At 39.4% G+C, this 21,457-nt stretch overlaps 3 protein-coding genes across 4 annotated transcripts; all 3 read left to right on the top strand.

Annotated features, from left to right (window-relative positions):
* Positions 1-567: 567 nt before the first annotated feature.
* LOC108098286 lies at positions 568-2,477 on the top strand. The gene is made up of 3 exons (XM_017201093.2): positions 568-1,625; positions 1,732-1,992; positions 2,051-2,477. Exons 1-3 carry the CDS (start codon positions 780-782, stop codon positions 2,333-2,335), a joined length of 1,392 nt encoding a protein of 463 aa, XP_017056582.1. The 5' UTR covers positions 568-779; the 3' UTR covers positions 2,336-2,477.
* Positions 2,478-2,830: 353 nt separating this feature from the next.
* LOC108098224 (serine/threonine-protein kinase grp) lies at positions 2,831-20,155 on the top strand. 2 transcript variants are annotated; one of them, XM_017201005.2, is made up of 7 exons: positions 2,831-3,071; positions 11,852-12,157; positions 12,948-13,171; positions 16,801-16,978; positions 17,636-17,778; positions 18,317-18,526; positions 19,199-20,155. In XM_017201005.2, the coding sequence occupies exons 2-7, from the start codon at positions 12,060-12,062 to the stop codon at positions 19,876-19,878; spliced, it is 1,533 nt and encodes a 510-aa protein (XP_017056494.1). In that variant the 5' UTR covers positions 2,831-3,071; positions 11,852-12,059; the 3' UTR covers positions 19,879-20,155. The 2 variants fall into 2 exon arrangements, with proteins under 2 accessions (XP_017056494.1, XP_017056495.1); XM_017201006.2 differs by lacking the exon at positions 2,831-3,071 and adding an exon at positions 7,235-7,561.
* Positions 3,276-4,379, top strand: LOC108098225. Its single transcript, XM_017201007.2, has 2 exons — positions 3,276-3,379; positions 3,442-4,379. Exon 2 carries the CDS (start codon positions 3,455-3,457, stop codon positions 4,244-4,246), a length of 792 nt encoding a protein of 263 aa, XP_017056496.1. The 5' UTR covers positions 3,276-3,379; positions 3,442-3,454; the 3' UTR covers positions 4,247-4,379.
* Positions 20,156-21,457: the final 1,302 nt, after the last annotated feature.

The following is a 21,457-nucleotide window of genomic DNA, read 5'->3' as shown; positions in this document are numbered from 1 at the left end:
CAGGGCGCATGTGTCCTGTAGTAAAACTGCGGTAAGGATAATGAACCCTGCCAAGTGCAGCTTGCTACTTGGGGGTAGAGAATTGTGGAAAAACTTTCCTAAAAACGTATACATTTTGAACCATCGAATAAAAATAATTTATTTGATATTAATTTTTAAATTTTGGCTCCTATTTCTTTATTACTAGCATCTGAGTTATTGTTTACATATTTAAAACTACCGCGCATTCAACAAATCGCGTTTACCAACACATCTCTTCCAATACTGATAGACTGCCCTTGGCTTTTATTCGATTGCCGTGAATAAACACAGTCGCGATAGTTGTGACTCATAAGGTTAAATTACTTAGATATAATATAAAAAATTTAAAGAAAAAAAAGAAGAGAAAAACTCCTATTTATATTAATATTAATGTTAGATAAAGTTATTTGTAATTAAAGTAATGTTTTTTTTAATATTATTAACAACGCCCGTAAAGTCACTTTTACCAATCTATGACAAGACAGAGAATTCTAGCGGAATTGCCGCTAAATTTGTGTGACCATACCTTTTCTGGCAAATCTGCAAAGCGTTTTGGTATTATTAACAAACAAAGCAGATATGTTGATTAGTTAAAACAAATTACTTAATTAAAAAGCCAAGTTTAGTTGAACTAAAACACATTATTTTACACTACACCGCAATGGGCGTATTCCTTAGGTGTTCTGATAATCATCAATGGAGCCTGCAGAGTCTGTAGCATCAATATTATTGATGATACTGCCGACCGATTCCTAGCGATGCTTAACGAGGACCAGGAGTCGTCGGAGGAACCAGAAGGACACTGCGCAGTCTGGAAGTTCCACTGCAGCATGGCCAGATGTCCCTACAAGACGAACAGGCCCTACAACCTGTGGCGTCACGAGGAATCGCACTCAAATCCCAAGGAACAAAAACTGTTCGCCTGTCCCGCCTGCATCTACAGCACCGACAAGGTGTCCAACTTAAAACGCCATGTGGCCACTAAGCACCCGGGCGCCAACGATCAAGTGCCGGTAATCCCACCCCCCGATCGAAATGGCAAGATTCAGTGTCAGGTTATGGGCTGTAGGTATGAGACCAATCGTCCATATGACCTTAGGCGACACCTAATGGTACACAACAACCCGGAGAAGAGCCACAAGACCTTCAAGTGCTCATTGTGCACCTACAGTTCCGACCGAAAGGCCAATCTCAAGCGGCACCATGAACTCCGGCATTCGGGCATCGAGGAAGCCATTCAAACCGCCGAGGAACTGAGTAGGGAGTGGTTGTTGAAGGAGAACAGTCTGGAGGAGCACAACATAAGCAATCACGAGCAGGAGATGATGGAACAAGTGATGGAAGTTCAAAAGGTAGAAGTCGACAGGTTGGAAGAACAGTTGGAGCGAGAAGATGTCCAGCTGCGGCCTTGGGTACCGGCGATGGTACCGGAAACAAAAAAGAACCTCAACAGTTTGGTGGAGGATCTTGTCTTTGACGACCACGCGGTGATAAAGCTTGAGAACGTGTACGAAGCACAAGAGGATGAACAGATGCCCCTAATCACCATATCCACTTGCAATCCTCAGATACTTCAAGGAGACATCAGCAACAAACAAGTCATCGTAAGTAATCAAGGCTTTCTTCTTCAGAAAGGTTAATTTTAGCCAAAATACTGGATTTTTGGATTAAATTAAGAATATTTTTACATTTTGTACTGCTTGCCCCCAGGCTGTTAATGTAAATGGACAACTGAGATGGTTTCAATCAATAGATCCTCCTCCTGGAGCTCCGACCAAACTGCCAGTGGAAAAACCGGCTCCACAGCCAGTTTCCGAGCAGCAGCGAATGGATGAGTTGGATGATGAGTTGGCCTTATCCCTGCCGGAGCACGATCAGCAGGAAGAATTTCTAGTAGAAATGCTTCCCGAAGAAACACATACAGAGCAACCAACTCAAAAGGAACTGGGTTGGAGTTGGAGTACGCCGCATGTTAGTAGTACAACTCTCTTCTAAAACCACATTCTTTTACCAGACCCTATTTACTCAGGAGGAGCTTAAGACTGACGACGCCGATGCAAATTTCCCCGATTGGTGGGACGATGGCAAATACACAAAGAAGCACAAAAACCAAACTTTTCGGGATCAACCGAAAAAACCGTCGCAGGCAAACGTGCAGCGTATACTACGCATCATCTATGACGTATACTACAAGCCCTTCAAGGAAGATCGCAAACAATTCGAAGCCTTTCAGGTTAAGGACTCCTGGCTCTGCGCCACTGGCATGACTCGCATGCAAATAATTAAGGACATGTACTCTAAGCAGGGCACATAAAGCCAAATTACACCGGGGCTGGTGGAAAACAAAACCTCGAGAATTCAAGCTGGAAATGAGGAGACTTTCTACTATCTACATATGTTATAAAAGTATGTAAATGAACGAAGCCATTAAGTAAAAGTAAAATTGTAAAAGTGGATCACAACTTGTTATTTTTGTGGCAATAAATTTTAAATTCCATTTTATATATGGAAAGAATTATTTATAAACAGAGCAAAGTTGTTCATGTTGTGCAATCAACTTTACCAGGCATGGTCGCTAAAAACGATACGTTATACAAATTTGATCAATGAAGTAAGATAAAATAAAAGAACAAATGTTTACATTGCAAAACCCGCTTAAAATACGGTCGCCCATGGAGTTCTTCCCAACTAACTGTGGTTGGTGCAATCGATAAATTCAGTTGATGTCTTCACTATTTTAAAAGGTGCACTCGCTTGGTTGGGAAGGGGTGCACGCGATATTTTAGGATACAATCGTTTGTGAGACCGATTGCTATCAGTCAAGTTCCACCCCTAGCGTTTGCAAAGTAAATTTTAGCAGCGTTGCAGATTTTTTTGCATTTCAATTATTTTAAATACCTCCTGGATGCCGGTGAGGGCATGTGCGCTATGAGCGAGTAATCCATATCGCGGTGAAACGGAACGAGCAACTATCAGGACAAAACGGAAACGGCAAACTCGTGGGTACACAAGTCACAAAGCGGAAGGCGCTGCCGGAAAAGACGCCGCTGGTGAGTTGAGATACTGGTGGTAATATATCTTGATCATTGGGGCTTAGCCCATTGTTTATTCAACGGTTTCCTGGCCGAGGCCCCCGTCTTCCCCATTTCGGCTTTTTCTTTTGTTTGACTTTTTGGCGCAATATTGTTTACCACACCGGTGCGCCCAAATTCACCACTGCACGAGCTCTGGTAGCGCGTTTTTCGTGTTGCAAGGCGCATGGTCACATTGAAACATTACTTTCAAAAATGGCACCTAACATCTGAGTTTTCGGGAAATTTTACTGTTTAATTGTTAGTGAAAGGTTAGGGAGTTTAAGGTGAGATTTGAGGTTAGGGCTAAAGGGAAGAAACCACTGTAAAATTATACTTTCGCTTCAAGAACAAGCACGGTCATGGCATGGGTACCCAATTCGCGGTTCGAGGACGATTTGGTGGACATGGAACCGGATTTCAATCTCGTCCACGGCCAGGTGGCCTACGAGGAGAAGCGGAAACAGGAGTTCTGCCCGAGACCCAAGAGCACCTACGAGTATCTGTCGAACCGAAACAAGCGGAATTCCGAGCTAGAAAAACTCCACGGTAGCCCGAGTGGAAAAGGTCGGGAAGTCCGCGAGAGCCTGCAAATGATGGAGAAAATCCAAAAAATTGCGGGCACAAGACCGCTGGGCGAGCACGCCACTATGGAAGATTGGGACGATACCAGTACAGTGGAACAAGAGGCCGTCGCCATGATGCGGTACTTTGGAATGATGTCAATGCAGGAAGACTCGATGCCCGCTCTGCCCACGATCCAGTCTCCACAACAGCCTATCCAGATTCTACGGAACGGCCGCCAGAGCTTTCCCCTAATAAACGACCCCGAGTTCTTCAAACCTCGCAAAACACGGCGACCCAAGAATCGCAGTCTCAACGATTCTATCACCGATTCCTTCCACACAGCCGAGAGTTGTAGTAGCTCCATTAGTGTGTATGGATCAGCAAAGTCACATCTGAGTAGCTCGGATAAAAAGAAGGAAAAGGAGTCAAGGCGGGTAAAATACAGTGAAATACCTTATGAACCCCTGGAGGAGAGTTTCGATCAGGCGGAAGAACCGTTGTGCCTGGAAGAAATCACAACCAAGGAACAAAGGAAAAACTGTTGTTCTAGAAAAAAAGAAGTGCAAAACTCTACAAAAGAAACCTAAAAGGGCAGATCCTTTTTAAGTACCTTAAATTTTTTTACTTCGATTTTCGTAGCATATTCCCATTGGTTCTGAGTTATTTGAAAGCAATTTTAATGAAACGAGAGAAAAAAAGCCAGATATCAACATTCGTAAAAAATTTAATTAAAAAAAAAGTCGCAAGTTTAAACCCTTTCTGTTATAGACAAAAAGGAAAATGAAACATATTTAAGTTGAACTTATTATTTATTTAAACTTAAAAAGCAAGATCCACATCCATTGAAACAACAACACCATCAATTGTTATGCCTCTGAGAGTCGCAAAATTCAACTGTAGCGTTTTTAATTTTTTTTATAAAATAAATGAATATTATAGACATGCATCAAGACTGAATCGTGTTAATTAACAGATAAAGAGAAATATGCATAATAAAGTTAGTTAGTTGTAAATTTTATAGCGAGTAATCAATAAATAAAAAACACCTTTTAATAGGAACATCTAAAATTACCATTTTGTCTCCCAAATATACGTTTTGGACTAGAACAAATTAGCCCTTCTTTGTTTTTCCCTAATTCAATCAGTGGATAAACTGAATATGAAGTGAGCCTATTAATTCCTTAATCAATAATCCTCCTTCTTCCTTACCGTTTTCTTCTTTTTTTGAGAGCTATTATTAATTTAGCAAGACAGACGCGCCAATCAATTAAGCCTAATAATCCGTCCTAGAGACATTGGGAAGTTTTCTCTCAGCTTGAAATCAATTCAAGAGGTGTTGAAGAATACTTAAGCTTAGAGAACATGTACCAGAAAAAAATTTCCACACTATTATTTACTCGAATTGCTTACATCCTAAATGAATCACTGCATACAGCAGTACACATATTGGTGATAAGCACAGATAGAGTTAAAAAATATGACTACTATATCAGCTCCAGTAGTAATCCAGTATATATATTTAAGTTATTTTTTTTTTTACATTCAAATGCTTTAGAGGGATTTTCTTAAACATTCTACAGATTAGAATGTCAAATGACAAAAGTGTATCTAATTGAAGTTAGACTGTCTTTGGGCGGTGGGAGTCGCTGTCTGGTTTTTCCCGTCTCCTTGTTGCTCTCTCATTTTTGTTTTATAATTTTTTTGCCCGGAGCTTCTCTTTTCGACTAAGAGTGTGAACTTCACACACATCTGAAAAATTTCAGTTTCCGTGCCAAACGCATTCGTCTTTTGTTTCCTTTATCTTTTCTTTTATTTTGCGGGGTTGTCAAGCAGAAGTTTTTGTTGTTATTAATGGTGAAATGGATGCTGTAGTGGTCTGTGTGGTCTGTTGCTATTGTTGTTGTTACGCAGCTAAACATACATAAAAATACACAAACGCAGAAATATACATACATACATAAATAAATATTGATGGAGTCAGCGAAAAGGAGACAACTAAAAAGGGGAGTGGGAAAAGGTAGGGAGTTTGGGGAGAGGGGCAAACAAAACCATCAACACGCTAGCCATGCAAGTATGTAATGTATATGTCGTCTATATGTAAACGAATCGCGGTCTTACTCGATGAGCGAAAGGCGATGCGAATTCAAAAATAAAGAAGCAGTTCGACAAATGGCGCAAGTTATTAAAATAAATAAGTACATATGTGCATGCTCCATTTTTTGGGGTGGTCAACGTCAAAACAATAATTTCCATTAACTCTTAGCTAATTACTCTTAATATCGAAAAATATCATAAGGATCACTTAAGTTCCTGGGCATACGAGTTGGGGTTAGAGTTTTGACGCGACAAAAACTGTATCTGAAGCTGCCGAAAGGTGACCAGCGCACAGTGGTGTAACGACTAATTAAAAAGAGTGGAAAAGAAAAACTTATTTTTAGAATTTTTACATGTTTTTTTAAGAATTAACTTTGTATGTTTAAGCGCTTGATTAGCACTAACTATGATATATAAAATTGTACAGTTTTAACAACCTTTGGATTCCCCTTGTGCTCTAGATATGTACATATATGTACATATGTATATAGAAAGAGAGAAATAGTAAAAAGGAGCAACAGCCCTTGCCGGTAGCCGGCTTTTACACTCTGTCACGCAGGCAGCGCTGCCATCGCACAGTGGGGTGAAGCCTAAGTGAAAATCTGTTATCTTAAATTTATCTTAGCTTAACACATTGCAATCTAAGTGTTGTTTTAAAACTGAAACTTCACTCATTAAACTTAAAAAAATAAAATTTAATACTGGTTTTTAACTTATTGCAATAAAACATTTCACCTTTAAATAAAACCTTTTTTGAGATATGTTGTTAAATCTCCAATGTGCATTTCTGAACTTGAGCAAGAGAGCAAGTTGAACTTGCCAGATGCTCCAAGAAAGAGGAAGAATGAGAGGACCGCCACCACTAGCATCCCTCCATCTCCTTTTCCACCTTTGGGTTTTGGCGCGCGCAAGCATAAGCTCTCTCCTTTCGTGAAGTCTCCTTCGCTCTCTCTGGAAGTTTCGAGACTATCAAGGCTTTCTGCTGAACAAAGTGGTATAACGCAGTCTCGTCGGGGGCAAAATTGTTCGGGTTCAGTCCATAATCGTTCCTGTGGCTCTCTCGTTGCCTGTTAACCTGGTTGAAAAAAGCGCCTCTAGCGGACGAGTTTGACTAACATTCAAAGATAACAACCGATGGTGGGGTGATTGACTAAGGCCATATTAAACCCCAACACTCTCTACTCCGGTTTCTTTCGCACTCAAGAGAAAACACCCTTTCACTCGCACTCATTGTAGTGCGCAATAATGGACTGACGGATCCGTCGAGACTACCTTATACTGCCATGGCGGTAGTTGGATTTTGACTCTCAGCCAGGACGAAGCTCCTGCCAGGACAAAGTGAAAGGCTCCAAATAAAACAATTCCCGCCGCTTCGTAATAGTAAATTAACAGTAGTACAACTACTACAGCAGTAGTAGGCGCTTTTCAATCGAATCAAAAAAGTGGACAATGGCGGGGAAACGGAAGAAAGGAAACAGGGAGGAGTACAAGGACCACGAGGCCGTTTCATTAAAATTGGGATACAGACAAATCGCGGCTCGCAGGATACCGGATACGTGTGTGTGTGTTTGCCGCATCCATTCACGAGGATTCAAAGAAACGAGACGGAAGACTTTTTCAGTGGTGACTTTCTTGACAAAATCCTTAAAAAGGACTAAACTGTTCGAACCATTTTCGGTTTCTCGCTGTTCGGTTTCGGGGTAGTTCCTCAAGCTCTCAGACGGATAACAAAATGATGAACACCAAGAAAAAGCCGCAAATATTACTCGCTCTTAATCGCCAAAAACAATGTGGATAATCATTTAAACGTGAGAACAACAACTTTTTTTATTTAATTCCTGAAAATACAAGAAAATAAGCAGCATCCCTTACCATCAAAATAAAAGCTCTTGGTAGTAATCATTTTTTGTCATCTACAGACCAGACAAACATTTCTGTCATGTCGTTTAAAATCCAAGAAGATATATCTGATTAATTAGATAAAGAAAAAAGAGTTAAGAGTTAATTAAAACTTAAAATCACTAAAAGTACTTGAAAACCGCAATAAAATGCACATGCGGCATTTAGTTTTCTTCAGCCGCTCTTTGGCTTTGTGTCTTTTCTCCCCTTGTTGTTTTTTTCTTTTTGCAACGCCCGCGAAATAAAAAGGAAAACTTGAGGTTGCCAGCGGACCAAGGAGTAAAGCGACAAACAAAAAATATATATAAAACAAAAATATAAAAACTCAAGAAAAAAACTTGCAGCGCTGGTCGTACCACTTGTCCGTCTGTCTGGCAGCCTGTTAAGCCCGTCCTTTTCTCTCACTGTACCCGTGTGTATGTGTGTATCCGTGTGGCTTTTTTATGGCCATGCAATATCTTTTTTCATTTCTGGCTTTCCTGTTCACAGCCTCCTTCTTCTGCAGCTTGTGCTTCATGTACAGGGCGCATAAAATAAGATGGGAAAAAAAGCGAATGTTCAAATTGAAATACTTTACAAAACTCGTATTTGCTTAGTCTTATCGGCCCCGCACAGATACGAACGCACACACACACACAAACACACACCCAGACACCTCAGCGGCTCTCTGTCCTGGTAACGAAGTTATATTTCCCCGCTGTTGCCAAGAGCCTTCGAGACTTCACTTTAGGCCTTCAAGTCTACCAGTCTGCTCCCCAGTTTCCGAGGTCCGTGGTCTTCCGAGCGGCTGTAACCGGTAGATAAAATGCAAAATAATAAAAAAAAAAGAACCTCCCGTGGCATCTGCATAATCCCCAAGCGATCAATAAAGCAGGGCATCCAACGCTGCAATTAGTGGGCTGCATGATTTATCACAAAAGAGACCGATCATAATGCTTCAAAATGATGTCATTTGCAAATAATTACTTCTTAAGAATAATTTATAATATTATTACTAGGCCTTTAGTAAAATATTACATTTATTTTAACAACGTACAAATAATTTCAAAGTCGTGTTTTTTCCCTTATTGTCTTGAACTTGGATAAATTTAGAGCTCATCTAGCTGTATAAAACCAAAACCTCTCTAAGAAGTGGTTTTGGGTCAACCATTATCCAACGTCATTACAGGGTTTTCTGGCATTAGCCAAAGCCAACTAGCTGACCATGGCCGTAGATATTCTGACAAACTCTTTTGCCGGACTTGAACTCCATATTCCCTGCTCTCCAGACTGGATGTGACTTACCCGCAATGTCATTAATTTTGTTCGTTGCTGGTTTTCAGTCTGCTCCTTTGCCCACTCAGCCGGCGACTAGTTTTTAGTTCCCCCTCTGCCGCTTCAAAAAAAAACCACTTGTCCAGAATTACACTGCCGAAAATGTGAAACTTAATTCACACACTAGCAATGACTTTAAATTAAAAAATAAAATATGCTTTTCCGTTCAAAAATTTTAATACAAAATATTTTAAACAGTTTGAGAAGGATTTGTTTACCCAATATTTTATCACAATAGTTTTATCCCTGTGTAGTCTCGAAACATGCTTGCTCACAGAATTGCTTTTTTCAACTTGACTCGCTTTTTAGCCTTTGCCACCAAGCCATGAAAATGTTAGAGTGTAACTGAGTGTGAGATTGTGTTGGTGTGGCAACAAAGGCACGCTCCAATCTCCATCCCCTGCCCTTTGCCACCCACTCATCACCCTTTAACCCCATCGTTTTTCAGTCTGCAGTGTGTGCGCTTCGCTTGACTCTTTAATTTTATTTGATTTTTACTCTGTAACTTGTTTGTTTAGGATACAGTTTTTTGATCCTTTTCAGCTGTCTGTGCTCCACTCCATCTCCGACTTAATTTTTTGCCAGCTCCTGTGAACTTCATTACCACAGAAAGGCTAAGTCGCAGAAACTTACTCGAATTTCATTAGTAAAAGTCAATTTGATAGGACTAAAAAATAGAAAACATTGAAAAATTATTTACATACTTTTCTTTTTTGTTAATCATTTAGTTATTCTGATAAGAAGCATAATCAAATGAGAGAAAAAAAAGTTATGGTTGATATTTATTTTTATGTTATACAAGAGAAAAACTGAAAACCCATTTCTTCTTTAATAAATAGAAGAAATGCGTACTCTAAAAACTAATTTGTGCTTTTTTTTGCCATCTTTTATACATTCTTGAATTTCGTCCATAACATACTTTTCAAACTTGGAGATACATATCAAACTAATTTTTTTTTTTTGATGCTGCTTTGAAAAGTTTTGTGAAAACTTGTCAAAGTTTTTAGTGGAGTTTCATTACTCATCCGGTATCATCTGTCCTGCATATCCTTCTCCTATGATTCCCCCTTCTCTATCTCATGGGCCGCTTATCACTTTTGAGGCTTTCTCCTTGGGCTGTCAACACGTGCTTTGAAACGCCCCATTTCCGGCCCCTTTTTTTACAACTTTTAGTTGAAGCTTATACTGTGCAACACATGTTATCCTCTATTTGCCCATTTCAAGATACTTTTATCCTTTATGCTGTAACAAAGAAAAAAGGGCTTCATTGTGTGAAAAATGTACCCAATGTATTTTGGGTATTACTAACCCTATACTAGCCTTCTAAAGGCAGGTAAAATCGTGGATTACGTGAAATTTGTAGTCATGGATGATTTTATATAACAATGTTTATAAAAATCTTTTTGAAAGTTGCTTTGCTTTTGTAAAAAATGTATTTATTTACCAATATTTGCTTTTTTTTTTTTGCTTGAAACTTATCTACGAACTATCTAAAGAATTTTAAAACGTGCAAGAGGATCCGTTTAGGGAACGTTGAAAAATAAAAATAAAAAAAAGATAGCCGAAGTTGCCCAACCAACCCTTGTCTTATCATAATCCAGCAATTCAATTTGCATGACAATCGATGCTCATTTCAAATGCAAAAACGACTCCTTGAAACTTTTCAATTATTTAAAGATTTAACGGTGGAAAAAGGTACACCGGGAAGCTCCTCAAAAAGCGGACACCTAAAAATAGCCAAAGAAAATTAAATGGAAAGGAAACCCTCAAGTCGCACATATGTATATACAAATACTATTGAAAAAATTCCACTCTGTTGAATGTACAAATACACACGCGTAAAAAAATGTTAATAGTGGCCTGTTGAACAAGAAAAAGCAACAGCATCCTCTTTAATGCTCTCTCTCTCTGTCTCTTCCTACAAGGCGCAAGCTCAGAGAGTAACAGCAGCGGTCAGTAAATTAGAGCTAGCCAAGCATAACGGCTACGTCATATTTGGAGGTGGAGTTTTTGGTGGGCTCTGAACAGCTTTTCAGAGAGGAAAATGAGGAAGAGAAAAGATTCTTCGAATGGAGGCTGCTCTCTTTTCTGGTATCCTCCTTTTGCCTTCCCCCTCAAAGCACATATCCACCCACACAGTGCAATCGCAATGACGGGGTACAGACGAAAATATCTACGCATAATGTACAACAGCTAGAAATAGTACAGTGGGCAGAAAAACTAAAAACCAAAAATTTTGGAGGGAACATTTTATGCACTCTTTGCTATTTTTGAAACTTAGACCATCCAATCGTCTTTTTTTAACTTAAAATTATTACTGAACACGTACAGTATTAATACTAAAACATATTACTTTTTAAGGCAACCACTGTGCTTCCTACAAATATTTTAAACTCAGTACTCTTCTCCATTTTTCACTCAATTGAAGTCCTTCGTTATTGTTACTCTACTCGAGTTTTTTTTTTTTTTAACGCTAAAGCTGACAAGCGGCTGCGCACGGCGAAGGACTTACAAATGAAGAGCCGAAAGGATAGCCGAATAGGCGAACGAACGAACCATGACCATGCCAAAGGTTGAAATATTAACGGCGTCACTGCGAAGAGTTCGCAAAAAGTAGTTGGCGATTGCTCCGCTGCTCCTCTCTCGCTTCTCTATACCACAAAACTTCAAATTCAGCATCCCCATGTGCTTTTCTTTTTGCAATAGTGTGTGTATTTCTGAGTAACTGTGAATGACACCGCGGAACGTTGTGGAATTGTGAAACACAAATTAGAAAAGTTTTACGGCTTTCTATGTTTGTTATTGTACTCTGTAAAATCATTTTGTATTGTAAACTTTTTATTCAGTCCTCGTATTAATTTTTATTATTTTTCCGCTTTTCGCAGATATGCACAAGGCGAAAGCTAAGCGAGAATTCGGCGGCAGATGACAAGGACAACGCCACGCACATGGCGGCAAGGCTACAACAAGGATACAGGACACGGCCAACCGGATATTAAACTATCAACAGTAGCCAACACAGCGAAAAAAAAAAAAACGAACCCGAAGCCATAACAATAAGGACAGCTTTGTAAGCAAAAAAAAAAGTGTATAATGACAGCAATGGAAGCGGGAACAGGTCCTGCAGCAACGAGGGAGTTCGTCGAGGGATGGACCTTAGCCCAAACTCTAGGCGAAGGTGCCTACGGCGAGTAAGTGTCTTAAAGTTAATACTACGTATTTTGAAAAGCAGAATTTACGGACAGATAAAAAAAAATGGCACGAGGCATCTTGATCTATAAAATCTCCAACTCTCTAGAAACTCTAACTGCAAACAACAATATTTTTTGTTGCTCCAAACTATTAAATATATTATTATAAATATTCAACATCATCACAAAAAGTAGTGAAATTTGATTTATGTTTTAAGCGGTTAAAATAAAAAATAAAAATATTACAAAGTTTTTTTTTTTATTTTCTTCAAAGTTAAGACTGCTAAATTAACATCCCATCAGTCTTATCATTAAATTTGTTTTATGAAGAATAAATATGTAGTTTTGGTTGTAAAACATATTATAAATTAAAACTTGCAAGTCCGTGTGTTTGGTCATGCGTCGGTGTGTGTTAAAGTCAATAAACCGGAAATGCAGCAGAGCAAAAGCGCAAAAAAAAAAAAGGAATACTGACTGAAACGCACTTTTCCGGCGTATTCGCTGTATACATTCATCCCGAAAGCACCCGCTGTGTCCCGTTTTAAGGGGCTCCTCAGTGCGCATGTCCCCGGTGTCCGGATCTGGGTCCGGGGAATTTGAGGAATACGGGAGTACGACCAACGACAGACAGACGGCATACGGTACACTCAATCCACCCGGACGGAGAGCAGTCGATACACAGACACCAACGTTGCAACTGCAAACTGCAGTTAGCTAGCCACGCTGCAGCCGCACTCGTACTCGCATATCCATTGCTAATACACCGACAATATCCGATATTTTAATGCAGGGTTAAGCTGCTAATCAACCGACAGACTGGCGAGGCCGTGGCCATGAAAATGGTGGATCTCAAGAAGCATCCCGATGCAGCGAACTCCGTGCGAAAGGAGGTCTGCATACAGAAAATGCTACAGGATACTCATATCTTGCGATTTTTCGGCAAGCGCTCGCAAGGAACCGTGGAGTACATTTTCCTGGAGTACGCCGCCGGCGGTGAGCTGTTCGATCGAATCGGTGAGTTCTAGTTGTGAGTTATAAATATATTATTACACATTTAGTTTTATTAGAAATGCAAGATAAAAAAAGAAATTTATAAAACCTTGTTAGCAAATTTAATATAAAGGGTCTTTTCCATGGGACGAAACATGACCGCCATGAGTCTGACAAACCAATAAAAGGAATTTTCCCTTTTTAAGTGCTTTAAACTACTTGCCAACTTGAATAAATTAAATGCGTGTGGAACCTTAAGAAACGTCTGCTTTCGGTGTCTATTGAGGTTTTATTTCCAATACAATTTGTCAATAACTGTTATGGTTCATTACTATTCTCGATTCTGTGAGGGATCCCACAGCAGAAACTTATCCGAATCGGAAGTAAAGTAGGTGGTGCCGTGGGTTTGGCGCAGATGCCATATAGTATAGTCATATAGACGTCGGCCAGACGGGGCAAATATGCCAATATGTGACGCGAACTCAGGCAGACGGGCAAACAAACCGAATGACAGCGGTTGTGATGCTCATGTCGTACTTTCTGTGGGTGCAACTTGAGTTTGTTCTGCCATCCAGTGAATCGAAATGGAACACACACACATCCCGGCATCAGAGGAGCGACAAATCAGACTGACAAGATAGAGATCTTGATTACGCCAGCTTTCTGTCTCTTTTGCAATAACAATTTGCCAAGTTGTACGGCCGGACGGGGGGAAATGGAAAAGGGGAGAATCGGGGGACAGTAGGTGCCAAGTTCGTGGCATTTTCATAAATATTAACAGCTTGGCAAAAGGTCAGCAGATGAGCAAGTACAGAAACGGAGAGAGAGAGAGATTGCCCCTTATGGAAGTGGGGTCCTTGCATTGATTGGAACAACATGGTGGTCCGCCTCCTCCTCCCCGAATTCGCCTATTCCCAATCACCATCATCATCATCAACATCATTTTGTTCCTTCCTCTCTGTAGGGGATGCTGCATGGGGAGCTGGTGTAATAATCAATGTGGCAGCCATATTTAGTCCCCGGTTGCTAAGCCATTTTTAATGATACTTAGAGATGTCACTAAGCCTGATTGATGGTCCTTCTAATTATTTTAATAATTTATCAGAGGACCTGAATAATTTAGCATAATTTCAATATTAACTGTATGGCAGTGTTCATCTAGGCCAAGTGCCCATTTTGCTACCAATTGGCAAAGAGTTCTTTGAAAGCTGAAAACCTAACTCTAAAATAAAATTAAAGATTAAGATTAAGTTTGTAAAATCAGGGTGATTAATAACCTGATCACTTTGAGAGCTCGTTAAGTCACGTCATGTTAGACTTATTATTTCGCCACCTTATCAAGCTTTCACTCACGAAATTGCATCATCATGGGATATCACGCTTCCATCTCTGCTTTCGATTTTAGCGGTCCATCGCCTGTTGGTTAGGCAACAAAACATCCTTTTTTCGCAGGCAGGATAGAATATTGGTTGGGAATGAGGAGCTAATGGGGAGAGAGCAGAGTGCAATGAATGGCTTGCCATAAATAGGTTCAATATGCAAATGAAACATAATGGAGATGCACACACGCACACCAGATGTCCTCGACTGCGAGTGTGTGTGTGTATGAGTGCGGTGTGTGTGGGTGTGTGAGTTTAATTGTCTGTTTGCACAGAAATGCATTCATTAAGCTTATACGCCCAATGGCGATATGAAGAGGAGAGTCCTGAATTGGAAAGGCGGACGGCTTATAGGTTCCCAACCGATTTGGTCATTCACTCAATCTGGTAGGGGGCTGATATAAATTATGCTTAAATTACGATTGAAATTTTCGAGTAATTTCCCTCATTTCCATTGCATTGCATAATATGCCGTTCGTTGGGTGGAAATACTTTTCTCCTACTGTGTGAAATGCAATTAATTATGCTAAAATGCTACTGACATCCTGCATCCTTTTTTGATTCCTCCTTACTTTTCGAGTTTCATTTTATCTTTACTTGTATACGTTTACATTTCCCTGTTTGTATTTAAGGATATTTTGTATCCGACTTAAGATAAGTCCAGGAAAAAGTTGCAATTTTATAAAAACCGAATTTACACAGCACTTGAACTTTATTTATTAGTGTTTTTTTTTTAAGACAAAAGGATTATTTGTTAAGGCTAACGGTTATTTTTAATTATTGTTTTTTTCATATAAGAGTTGTATAATATTTAAAAAATTTGATTTTTCTCAGTGCATAACGCACTCGTCTCCATTTAATTTAAACCATGGTGAAAGAGTTGTGCAAATGGCGCCAACCAGCAACATGCCACATGATAAATGAATGGCAAACAATGTGGCACACAGAATCAGGACCGACAGATGGGGGCTGGACTCACAGGAGTGGGCGTGACTCATCTGCCCAACTTTATCTCCGGCACAATCTACTTTTAAGGTATTACAAATTAAGAGTGACAGGAAGCCAGTGAAATGAAAAGGAAGGAATATAGGAAGCTCAAGCTCTCAAATTTGTAAGGAAATCTTTTCTTTTCTTGCGTTGTCTTATTACGAATTAGTCAGGCAGAAAAATTACTATATTTGGTATTGCAAGAGCATTTATTAAAAGTTTACAAGGATTTTAAAGCCTTTCTCATTTAAAGGCACAATGCAATTCCATTGTTTGCCGTTGCAAGGTGAAAAATGCCTTTTCTTCGTCAATTTCTCGAAACATAGAACGTCCCACTCAAAAACTATAAAATTTATTCAATCAAAGTGGCCAGCTCCATCAACTCGATGCAAATTTTCAAACATAACTCAGGCTTTTCTTTTCGCCCGAACAAATTGAAAGAGTCAAGAGCAGAAACAAGAAAGGCGAAAAGGCAAAATCAATAAGTGACGGATGGATGGGAGAAATGAGATGATGACGTTTGATCTCGGTTGCAGGATGCTGCTCTATGCGGCTGCCTTTGACAGTCAATCAGGTAAAAAGCTGGGGAAACACAATCTGTCTAGCTATTAGTACCCCCAGGTGATAACCCCCTCTCCTTTGTTTTTCTTTCTTTATAACTCCCTCGGTCTGCATTTTCCGTTGATGATATCAATGCTCTTTTGAGTGCCACCTTTCTGCTCTAAAGTGGCCTGCAAGTTGGAAAAACCTTCGTGCTTTTAGCTTAAAGTTTAAAATAAATATTAAATAATTAAAATAAAGAACTTGGTGTGAATCTTTAACTGGAAAACCAACAGGTTAACATGACAACTTAACAAACCTTTTGACATTGTTTGTGTTTCCGGGCTTTGATTAAAATTGTATAAAACTTTTGATTGCATGGCGGCTGTCTCTTGCTGTGCATGTTGTTGTTTCACGGAAGGACCTCCGACCAGCTAAGCCCATAAATCCTTTGCATACATGCACATCCCGATGAATTACATTTGTTTTTCCACCTGCCCAAACTTACTTTTCCTGGGTGGTTGTGCCTCGCTGCACATTTTTCTCGTTTTCCATGCGTTCAGAGTTCCGCAGGTAAACGTATCCATAAAGGAAATGCGAGTGTCTATAGCAATATTCGGTCAGCTATGTTTGTAATCAAATTTCTGCGAAATTTTTACCTGATATTGTACGACTTCCGCCGTTATGTTTTTATAATAAAATAAAGTGTTTTTAAACCATTTTAATGCCAATATTTTTGTTTTTCAGAACCCGATGTGGGAATGCCACAGCATGAGGCCCAGAGATACTTCACTCAGCTTTTGTCCGGCCTTAATTATTTGCATCAGCGTGGGATCGCCCATCGGGATCTGAAACCGGAAAATTTGCTACTCGACGAGCACGACAACGTGAAAATATCCGACTTTGGCATGGCCACCATGTTTAGGTATTAGGTACAACAATTTATATTTTATACAAAGTAGTAAATATTCTTTAAAACTACAAATATTATTTAAGTAAATATTTGTATTTTTAAACGAATATGCTTAAAAATGTCATCTCCGATCCGTGTAAAAATAGGATATTATTATAAATTACATCCAAATTGCGGGAGAACGTGTAAAATCCATTACCTCTGGCTAACCAGCAGCGAAAAGTTTTTCAGCACAAAACTGACCAACAAGCAGAATAGTTAATTGAAAACGCTGCCGGCACAAACAGCCAAACTAAACATGCCCCCGGAGGTTTTAGTTCGCAACTAACCGAAAATTCATTTAAATCGTTAGCCTGCATTAGAGAGTTTAAAAATAGTAGCAAAAAATTGCCAGCAATTATAAGTTTTGGCCCAAACTGCATCTAATTTAATAATTCTGATCAGAAAGCCTTTTATGTAATATTTACACTTAAATAATTTCTTTTTGCTTTTTACTTGATTTTATCTTAATCATTGATTTCTGTTTAAAGAAAACTATTTGACCAAATCAAAGCAACATTATCTTAGTCATTTCTTCTGTATGAAACACAAATTAATTCGATGGTTTTCTTTCCTCTTTTTTACACGTTATCTAAATCCAAATGCAACCTTGGCACTTCCATGGAACAGGTGCAAGGGCAAGGAGCGACTGCTGGACAAGCGCTGCGGCACCTTGCCGTACGTGGCTCCCGAGGTTCTCCAGAAAGCCTATCATGCCCAGCCCGCGGATCTTTGGTCGTGTGGCGTTATTCTGGTCACAATGCTGGCCGGAGGTAAGTTTAATTATAAAACAAAATCACCTTAAAACTGCTTAATATTATGCACACTTTTCGCTAATACTTTTGTGTTTTTTTGCGTGATTTTGTGCACTCTCATAACAAACAGAAAACAGTGTAAAAACATTAAAAAGAAAAACTCCAGGCATTGTCATCGCTATAGCCTCGCATTAAATGGAATCAATCAGTCACCTGCATTTTATATCAGTCCAATATTTTTATTCTTTGGTTCTATGCTCGCATTTCTCCTCTCGCACTTCTTATCATTTTTGCTGTTTCTTTGGTATTCTAGCTGTAGATTGTTTCACGCACATTGTATATCATCTAAAGCTTTTATACCAAAGCTACAGCTTAAATTGCTTAACAACGCACCAGAAACAAAACAGCCACAATAAACAGGAATGAATTTTAATATATCACCCGCTTGCCAAGTCAATTCATTCATGTGTTTATAAAAGTTATATTTGTTATAAATATTTAAACTTCTTTTAAATTTATTTGAATTTCTTGTATTGATTGTGTTTGTGCTTTTCAGAATTGCCCTGGGATCAGCCTTCCAGCAATTGCACGGAGTTTATAAACTGGAAGGATAATGATCACTGGCAACTGCAAACTCCTTGGAGCAAACTGGACACATTGGCCATTTCGCTGCTGCGTAAACTTTTAGCCACCAGTCCCAGCACTCGTTTAACACTGGAAAAAACCCTGGATCACAAGTGGTGCAACATGCAGTTTGCAGACAATGGTGAGAAATTGTTTTTTAAAGTGAATATGGATCAGTGGCTATAGCAGTGCATATTTTCTGTGCTTGCTCGATGGCTCAGGTACTTAGTGACTCTCAATGGATTTCACATTTTGGGAGTCGCTCTGTGCCTGTGCTGCAAGTAAGACATTCTCCTCAAAAAAAAGTGTTAAAAATAAGTTGATTACAACAGGTTACAACCAGTGCTAAAAGAAATAACCTGCTTTGCCGTTGCTTTGGCGCTTTAGCTGTATGATAGATTTAAACTACTTCATAAAGCTAGATTACCAAAGCATTGGCTTGTGCAGATTAACCATCAAATAGACCACCACCACAATGCTGTGCTTCTAAAACTAATATTATTATTTAATTTTTGAATTGCTCTTTGTTTGCCTATTATTTGTTCTTTGGTGATTTTAGCTGTATGGTGGTGCTATGTTCCATAGAGCTTTATTACCAAAAACCAAATGGTTTTGCATTATGCTTGAGTTTTGTTTTGCGTTTATAATTTTTTATAGATTTTTCTTTAAATTTTTCGCATATATATTTTTTTTATTTCAAACAAAATTTCCATAACAAATCGGTTTTTAAAACCCTTAAAAAATACTTTTTCTAATATATCTATTTAAATTTGTATGTATTCGAAAAACTAAATTACTCCAAACTTCATTGCAGAACGTTCCTATGACCTGGTGGATTCAGCGGCCGCTCTGGAGATTTGCTCGCCAAAAGCCAAGAGGCAGCGCCTGCAGTCGAGCTCCAGTGTGAGCAACAATCTGGATGACTCCATTTCCCGGAACTATTGTTCCCAGCCGATGCCCGAGATGCGCAACGATGATGACTTCGATGTGAGACTGGGCAGCGGTCGGTGCAAAGAGAATGGAGGCGACCGCCAGACGCTAGTCCAGGAGGCACGACTCAGTTACTCCTTCTCGCAGCCCGCCTTGCTGGATGATCTCTTGCTGGCCACGCAAATGAACCAAACGCAGAACGCCTCCCAGAACTATTTCCAGCGTTTGGTGAGGAGAATGACTCGCTTCTTTGTGACCACGCGATGGGACGATACCATCAAGAGATTGGTGGGAACCATCGAAAGATTGGGTGGCTACACGTGCAAGGTTGGTGACGATGGAGTGGTCACCGTGTCCACCGTCGATCGGAATAAGTTGCGGCTGGTTTTCAAGGCGCACATCATCGAGATGGATGGCAAGATCCTCGTGGACTTCCGGCTGTCCAAGGGTTGCGGCTTGGAGTTCAAACGACGCTTCATCAAAATTAAGAACGCTCTGGAGGATATCGTGCTCAAGGGTCCCACCACATGGCCCATTGCGATTGCAACCAATTCGGTGCCTTAGATTAAGTTAATTACTACCTTAAAGACCCTCTATTTACATTGTTTCTCTAGCTTATTGTGTAATTCATTCATCACCTTCAACTAGTTTTAGCCAAACGTCTCAATGTGCTAACTTATTATTAATTCATTGCATTGTTTACGATTACGTTATACACTGTAAAATAGGCTGTAATACGATTTTAATTTTGTTGAATTTTAAAACGAAAACCGGGTATTGAAAGCTTGTTAGTTTAAAGCATTATGGAACAATAAATCGAATCAGATTTTGAATAATTAAAGGAAGTTGTTCAATCGTTTGGAAAACAGGGTACTACTGCTTTCAGCTGGATGATTTTTCATCTAATATAACAACACAGCCACGACTTTCAAAAAGGCAGTTTCCGTTACTATTTCTGTGTTTTAACTTTTTTGCAGTGAATATATTTTTCATAGTCAATACAATATTAGGACTGATGATTTTAAAGAGGTAAACATCTAAGCGTCTATTTTGTTCGAGGTTTATGATTTTTACATATGTGTTTGTGAAGACTTACTTTATAACGATAAGAAACCGAACAGTCAGCACATTTAAATGATCCTTCTGTGTGTGTCTTGCAATGAACTTGAAGATCCCACTTCCGGAAAAAGATTTTTTGCATTCGGGACACTGGAATGGTCTTACACCACTGTGTGTACGAACATGCTTTGTTAAATTCCATTTAGTTTTATAGCTCTTCTGGCATTGAGTACACTTAAAGGGACGTTTTTGATAGATATCTTCAATTGCTTGAATATGGGAACCGGATTGATCAATATCACCATCTGAATATATCTCACTGACTCCATAATTTAACAAGTAAAATTCTATTGGAATGTTTTTCAGTTGCTCATGAAGTTCCTGGGATGTCGTACCTGCTTTTGGCATACAATCTTCGATAATCTTGCCATCGTTTTGACAATCAAACTTTGAGCTTGATGTCTCAGTCTCGCAGTCTAACACTTCGCTGGGTTCCTTTTTTACTAATTGATCACCGAATTCGTCAAATGCGTTTCGTGCATCTTGCAAGCAATTTAGGCAAATGTTTTCGGGAAGGGAATCGCCTTTCACAACATGATATCCAGACCACTGAGCGATCATATCCGAAATACTTGGTCCATTTTCCTGCTTCCCTTCAAATATATTAACCATAATATCACAGCTTCCCAGGCAAACTCGGCATATTTCCTCCATTTTTCTGGAACAAAAGGAGTCGTTAAATTATAAAATAAATAAACCCACATTCTCACCGTTCAACTTTGACAAACTAGACAGGAACTGGTGTTGCTCCTGGATGGTATTGTCGATGCTGCGGGTTCCCACTGCGTGTTGCATTATTTGTGGCAAGTGGATCCGGTGGTGTATCCGGTGGTGACACTGTAGAACCAAAAACTTGTTGATATTGTTTCCTCCAGATCCGATGTTGCAGCTTCTGGTGTTAACGAAATGGGAAATCTATGTAAGTCCACCGAGTGAACCACTGCAACCACTGCTCACAACACAGCTGACTTGTTCGTGCCTGCAGATACGATAGTTTATCCCGATATATCCAGTATATATCGGA

This window comes from Drosophila ficusphila, unplaced genomic scaffold (genome assembly GCF_018152265.1).
Source record: "Drosophila ficusphila isolate 14025-0441.05 unplaced genomic scaffold, ASM1815226v1 contig_436, whole genome shotgun sequence".
NCBI classification, from domain to species: domain Eukaryota; kingdom Metazoa; phylum Arthropoda; class Insecta; order Diptera; family Drosophilidae; genus Drosophila; species Drosophila ficusphila.
Note: the sequence above shows the minus strand (reverse complement) of the source record. Positions and strands in the feature narration are given on the sequence as shown.